We start from the raw sequence: 7221 nt of genomic DNA, 5'->3' as shown, positions 1-7221 counted from the left end.
CATGAAACTAATAGCTTGAATCCTGAAATGAAACTCGGTTTGGTGGAAAAGACAGATTCTAGACTTGTCAGAGTTTTGTAACTTCCATCCAGGTCACAGAGAAATCATGCAACATGTGATATTTTGGAGTCATTTTCATTTTGAAGTTGACCCATAAGGAATGAGTCAATTTTCGAAAAAAAAATACACAAGGTTTGGAAGGAACGTTGCGAGGAGAGTTGCTCTCCAGGCAATGAATAAAACGGAAACCAAGAAGTGAGATGAACACATTACTCTCGGGAATTTGAACAACCAAAAAGTTCCCATTGGATCCAAATTGTCCCAAGTTCCGTGGAGAATTGTACAGTAGAGTCAAGTTTTTAAACTTTTACTGCAGTTCATCCATGTCTGCTGACTTTCAGTCCGTGAGCTCATAATGCTAAAGGCACAAAATTCAGGATCTAACACGAGGACAATTTCAATATATATTACTGGAGGTGATGAGCGGATCTGTGAGCAACTCTGGGAAGAAAGCTGAATTCACTTTTCAAAAACCTAGAGGAGCGTATGGGTCACATCATGATGACAGTATGGAAACAAGAAACAAAGGTTCGAAGGACGTTTAAGAGGGAGGGAGGAGAGAGAGTGAGTGATTGGAAAAAAAGAGTAAATGAATCAACATAGGCCCAGAACACTGCAGAATTGAAATGTTGAGTACAGATCTGCTCCATGCCTGAGCATCTCATCGTGTAAGACCAGAGGTCCGATAATTTCTGATTACTTTGGAATTAATAATCTAGAACTACCTCAGCTGGACAATGGACATCACACCTTTCGAGTCAGGAGGCTCTATCCACTAATTTCAGATTTGAATTCGTGAAAAAGCATTGCAAACTAATAGGAGAGAAGTAAGATCGAGAAATTTTGTTTTCCTATCATTTGAATAAACTCCTATGGATAATGAAGGGATATTTCATCACCACCTTAACATCCTGTCTAAACTTATTCTGAGACATGACATAGATAAAAACGTTGTTGCAGGAGCTGAGTAGCTGGAGCATGTTAGTTGTCTCTGAAAGTATGTACTGTGGGTCTTTGAAATTCTGGCTGTTGAAATAACCTGCACCTCTAACTCGCACGTAGAGGAAACGCCCGACCTGGGTAGCCCACAGGAGGATAAAGCTGAGTGAAATAGCAAAAAGCAAGACAATGGATCTCTTGCGATTCATAATCTCAGGATCTTGATGGTTCTCAATACCACGAAGCCTCTGACGGGATCTGTTGGCCACTAAAATGTGCTTTATAGTCAAAGCATTGAGAAGAAAAATGAGAACAAATGGGAAAATGGGGATTAAGATAGGGTCTAGCATGTCGTATGCCTGCCAAACAGGAGATGTGTAATAAGTGGACTTGATATTGCAGAACCAGGGTACTCCCCTAATTGTGTACAAAGGCTTGTAGATGAAGTATAAAGGGACATTCTTGATGCAGCTCAGGATGCAGACTGTTCCAATGACCAATGACACAGTTTTTTCAGTGCAGTATCTGGCCTTCAGTTTCTGGCAGCAAATGGCAACAAAACGATCGATGGTGAAGGCCACTGTCAGCCAGACTGAGCCATCACGTGTGCTATACACTAGCACCGCAATAATGCTACACACTGGGGTGGTTGACAAGACACTGTACGCAAAATAAATGCGGCCAATCCTGTTTAGGATTACGGAAATTATTATGACGAGACAATCATAGACAGCTATTGCCAACAGATAGCAGGTGATGCATTTGGAGAGCCCACAACGTCCTCGGGATAGGATTACAATTGCTAGCAAATTGGCTGAGAAAGAAATAGAGAGAAATGTTATTAAGCTTATTCGAAACATTAGGCTCTGTTTCATCCAGTATTTTACGAAAGTACAACTTCAGACTCTTGACTATTCAAAGGACATTCCATTTGAAGTTTATTGTTTGACTAAACGTATGTGAATATATAAGGCATTGAAGTCAGTTGCTACCCCAAAACCTACTGTGTGTTCACTGAATCTACCCTCGTGTTTAGGTTTCACATCCCAAAACTGTCCAAAATACTTATGGGTCACCTTACATACCTTCTTACTTAGTAAGTAATACTAAGAAATTCAACAGTTCTGTGGTTATTGACATATGTTGACTTCCCATGCGCCAACATTGCAGTCTGAACAATCAGAACAACTGAATTTTCAAATGTCTTCAAAATCCCACTGCTGCCATTTTGGTGATCAAGAACAATCATCTACATTTTCCACACTCCTCTAATTCTATTACTTTCTGAAGCCTTCAGATTCTGTCTTCCTTCATTATTGGTTTCGCCTTCAGCTTCACATGTATAACTCTTTTGAAAACTGCCTTCTTTCGGACGTTTCTGATTAGATAAATTTTTGAGGAAAATGTTAGTAAAGTACCACCACAAGTTTGCCGCAGATTTACAAGTTACTGTGGCAACCGCTCTTCCCCACCCGTTCTTTTCCTTTCTTTCTCTTTTTCTTTTCTCTCTCATGTTTTCTTCTGCTTCCCACGATTTTGTTTTCAAGTAATGAACTGGACTAAACTGGTGGGGAATTGAGGAGCTGGAGAGGCCTGTAGGCGAATTTCAATTTGGATGCTGTCACGGGGCAAGCAGTCTGGGAGCACCCGCTGTTGGAGGGAGTGAGTCGGGTGCAGTGGCCAGCTCAGGGTAAGCAGACCTGAAGCAACCTAAAAGCATGAGGAGCGAGTCCTCGGTAGAGGCCAATGTATGGAAGTAGTCCCAGTGAAGACTTACCTTCTGGGGCGGAATGCATTGGACGCATACAATGGAACCGGGACAGTTGTTCGACTCAGGTCAGGTTCAGGCAGTTACTCCATGTGTCGAGGTTTCTGAGCTCAGCGGCTGCAATATACTCTTCATTTGTAATTGTTTATCTGACTGTAATATATCTCCTTTTAACTATGTCTTATTTCGATGTCTTATTGTTTGATGATGATAAAGTAATGCAAATACATTTCTTTTTAATTCCTCTTTTGCATCTAAGATTTGTAACGATGTGTTTGTACCCAAGTTGACATTATAAGGAGCGACATTGTAAAATCTCAAAGTAACAGTACTCCTAAACTTCTGTGCTTGAGTACGCCTCAAAACACAGGATATTCGATCCCATTCTGTACGTTATGTAATTTGGTTTCAGAGTTTTGTTTAAAGTTCCCGTGACGATTTCCCACCATACATTCTTCAGTCGCTGAAGAAACAAGTAGGGCCTTGACTTCATGAGTTGAATTCATCCTGAAATGGAAATCCCTTGAACTCTTAAAGAAAAGCGCTGCAAGTTATAACTCCGAGCCACGTTACAATATTGCAACAGTTTTATACCAGGATCAAGCAGAAGAACTGGTAACTTTTAGTTACAATTTGCTTTGGAATATATTACAATTTGTGACTAAATATGAGTCACAAGTGAGCATCAACAGTGAACTGTGAACCGATTGAACGGCTCAAACTCACTCAATCGTGATCACTACAACATACAGTCACCCACAGTTATTCAACGTCACTCACAGTCTCGTGACAGATGCCAGGGTGCATGTGGCCGGAAATGGAAGAGTTTACACATTCAAGGAGGGGGCAAGCTGCGTGAATTGGTGCATGTTTATAAATTTACTTTAAGTCAATCAATATCGTTGTTTAATTTGAGACAACACCATGTGAAACTGGATGAACACAGCAGGCCAAGCAGCATCAGAGGAGCAGGAAAGCTTGTCGTTTTGGGTCGGGCCATGTCTTCAGAGGTGGGGGAAGGGAAGGGGATTTTCAAATAAAGAGGGAAACGGGGGAGGCGGATAGAAGATGGATAAAGGAGAAGATACGGTGAGAGGTGACAGCCAGGTCAAAGAGGCAGGGTTAGAGCCAGTGAAGGTGAATGTAGGTGGTGAGGTAGGGAAGGGATAGGCCAGTTCCTACTCTCCCGTTCTCTAATTTAATTGGTCCTTTTTAAGTTTTAGCATTATCAGACAGAATCGTTGGTATTTACTTATTTATTTCGCTATAGTCATCTATCATACTCAGCACAGGAGCTAGTGCCAGACAATGTGGCCAAAGAAATTGTGAAAACCTGCATCTGCAGTTCAAATCAAAGTTATCAGAAAAAACAGCATTTCGTGGAAAATATAACAAAGTGTGAAGCTGGATGAACACAGCAGGCCAAGCAGCATCTCAGGAGCACAAAAGCTGACGTTTCGGGCCTAGACCCTTCATCAGAGAGGGGGATGGGGAGAGGCTTCTGAAAAACCCTCTATTTTTCAGAACCCTCTCCCCATCCCCCTCCCTGATGAAGGGTCTAGGCCCGAAACGTCAGCGTCTGTGCTCCTGAGACGCTGCTTGGCCTGCTGTGTTCATCCACCTTCATACTTTGTTATCTTGGATTCTCTAGCATCTGCAGTTCCCATTATCTCTGATTTCCTGGAAAAGAATTGCTGCAAATTGTGAAAAAAGAGAACGTGGTTATTTGTATAATTTGTGTATGAATTCATGAATTATTCAATTTGCAAATTTCTTGTATTTTTATGTGTTATATGATATAGCACTTTAATATTGTGAATGATACCATATTAATTGTGTTCACTGAATGGACTGTTACAACACGTTATTCAATTCATATCTGCATCATTACGGAATACCATTTATTAGATGGCTGAACCTTGACTTATATAGATTTGAAGATCATTTCTTGAAAATTTCTTTAAATCTTGAATTCATATTTTTATATTGCTTTCGTCCGAATTGATGCTTATAAATTTAAACATGTCCGTGAATTAATTTGAGCTTTCTTTCCAACGTTAATATGGTGCACATTCTGGTCTTGCTCCTTCCTGACACATTTCATGAGTTACTTACATCAATTACTAAACTTAAACTTGTGTTGGAAAAACAAATAAGTTTAATGATTGAATAATTCAAAACAGTGCCTTGCCTACTGATCTTCCTTACATGCTTGATGTGAGCAATAGCTGAGTTCAGTCAACTGACAATGCAGAATTACAATGATTTCGGTTTCAACTGTCCCAATGTGGGGCGAAGCCTTCCATCACTGACAGTCGTCAACTGTTCCTGACTAGTCTCGCATGTTGCTTAAAATCATTCCAACCGTTTTGATTTTAACCTTTCACCATTCTCAGAAACTCGCAATGAACAGTGATTATTGATTCCGGCCAGCATAGCCTATTATGGTTTATGCGTGTTTAACAATATGCAAAACCCATCAGGAGCGAGTATTCACCAGCAATAGATTAAACTTCTCGCCTGTTCAGATGTTTTCAAATATTTGCCGAATTAGTTCATCAGATTACGTTAAAAATTGGAGCTTATGTGTGGACACTCACTCTACTGCAACTGTTACATTCTTGCAAAAGTCGGACTGTAAATTCTGTACTCAGTGAACGTGTTTATTTTTGTGTGTCAACATTTTGTCAGTATCATGACTGTATGGAATAAGTAATATTCTGCTCCAGCAAGAAATCCACGCATTGAGGTATTTTGTTAAGTTGGCGCTTTATATTTTAAAAAATCCTGTCGCACAACAAATACTCATTTTCTTTTTGAAAAGTTAAAATTAAAGGTTTCTATCAGACCATTTATTCAGACATTGCGAATAATTGTAAGTCATGATTCAGCAGTCTAATAAACAACATTTCCATAAAAGTGCAGCATATTGAATTAAACGATATTTAGCAATATTCCATTGTACAAGCACAATTAATACTCTATCATTCACCAAATCACATTGTAATATCATATCACGCATAAAAAAGAAATGTGGAAACCGTTTGTTGTCCCCCTACATTCCTGAAAGTGAAAATATTACCTTTCTGGAGATTTTCAAAATAAAAAGAAAACCCCTTTTTTGGCAACCATGACTTACCTGGAACACCAATAACAGCAATAATAGGATAACAAATGACATAAAAGAGTCCTTTTACTGCCCCATGCATTGTCTTTTGGAAGCTGAAGAAGCGATAGGACTTAGTTCTGCAACACAAGTGAAAAGTGCAATATTTATTTAAACCAAGCAGTTCCACAGGGAAAAGCATTTTATAGCATGCATCTTAATTGCAGTTTGATAAACAAACATCTACAGTTTCAGGATTTCTGTTTGTCATATTATTAAAGTGAACGACATAGTTGTACTTTTGAAACATTGTGGTCAGTTAGTTAAGTCGGCTGGAGGATTGGTTAGTTGTGCAGAGCAATGTCAACAGCGTCGATTAAATTCTGCACTGTCTGAAGTTTCCCATGAAGGCACCGTCTTTTCAGTTTCCCCCCTTTGCCTGAGGACGAACGATTCTCTGGTTAATCACATCAACAGTTGTTTCTCTCTATGGAGGGACAAGCACGATGACTTTCTGGGGCTTTGCAGCTTTAGCGAGAACTGGGAGAGTATAGTGGTTTTCTCGTGGTCAATATTTGAAGTGTGGAAGTGAAGGGTCATGTTTGCTGTTGTTGCCAAGTGTGGAACACAGTCTGCCATACGAGAAGCTGTTTCCTGACAAATAAAAAAAAGTGACTCGAAAGTGGAATTTTAGATGGATGACACGCACTGATCGAAACAAGAAACGATCTTTTGGAAAACAAACTTGATGCCTCAAATCGTGGGGCCAGATGTTCTTGCATATTCCAGTCGCAGACATGATTCAATGGAAGGAGGCGATGGTGCAAGACAGGTTTTGTACCATTTGATTGAACTGCCATACTCGTGAGAGCTTCAACGCAGAGAAATGCATCTTGGTGATATCTACAGTTACATTTTTCAAGTCTATATCAAAGCTTGTCATTGAATTCAGGAGGCTTTCTCCCGTTGTTCAAAAAAACGACATACAATCACATATATGCCATGGATCAAAACAACCAAGCCCCTCCCCTGAATTGATATCACGGAGATAGCCTGAACCTTAACTTTTATCTAATGAAAGCTAAGTATATGGTGTGTGTCATAGATGTAAACAAATAGGTCATACGACACATTATTAAGAAGAACACAATTTATTTTAACGCCTGGATAAACTATAAAAGAGGAAAGGGGAATTGGCACAACTTTAACTTTATTAAAAATAAACTTTACAGAATCAAAGGCTTTTTTAAAATGATGAAACAGAAACTGTCCCAATATTGCAACATTAGATAAAACACACTTGGTAAAGGAAAATTCAGTAAAACAGATTGTGTCACATGTGATTCTG

At 39.5% G+C, this 7221-nt stretch overlaps 1 protein-coding gene across 1 annotated transcript; it reads right to left on the bottom strand.

Annotated features, from left to right (window-relative positions):
• Positions 1-804: 804 nt before the first annotated feature.
• On the bottom strand, positions 805-5996 carry LOC125449176 (probable G-protein coupled receptor 139). Its single transcript, XM_048524851.2, has 2 exons — positions 5907-5996; positions 805-1813 (listed from the first exon to the last, which is right to left on the bottom strand). Exons 1-2 carry the CDS (start codon positions 5974-5976, stop codon positions 915-917), a joined length of 969 nt encoding a protein of 322 aa, XP_048380808.1. The 5' UTR covers positions 5977-5996; the 3' UTR covers positions 805-914.
• Positions 5997-7221: the final 1225 nt, after the last annotated feature.

The sequence above is a fragment of the Stegostoma tigrinum genome, chromosome 43, assembly GCF_030684315.1.
Source record: "Stegostoma tigrinum isolate sSteTig4 chromosome 43, sSteTig4.hap1, whole genome shotgun sequence".
Classification (NCBI taxonomy): domain Eukaryota; kingdom Metazoa; phylum Chordata; class Chondrichthyes; order Orectolobiformes; family Stegostomatidae; genus Stegostoma; species Stegostoma tigrinum.
This window is presented reverse-complemented; position numbering and strand designations above follow the sequence as displayed.

What these genes read in the sequence shown, in the direction of transcription:
- LOC125449176 (XM_048524851.2), bottom strand. Translation starts at nt 5,976, where the DNA reads ATGCATGGGGCAGTAAAAGGACTCTTTTATGTCATTTGTTATCCTATT. An exon ending in TGCTGTTATTGGTGTTCCAG is followed by an intron (nt 1,814 to 5,906) that starts GTAAGTCATGGT and finishes TTTCTTTCTCAG; the next exon opens with CCAATTTGCTAGCAATTGTA.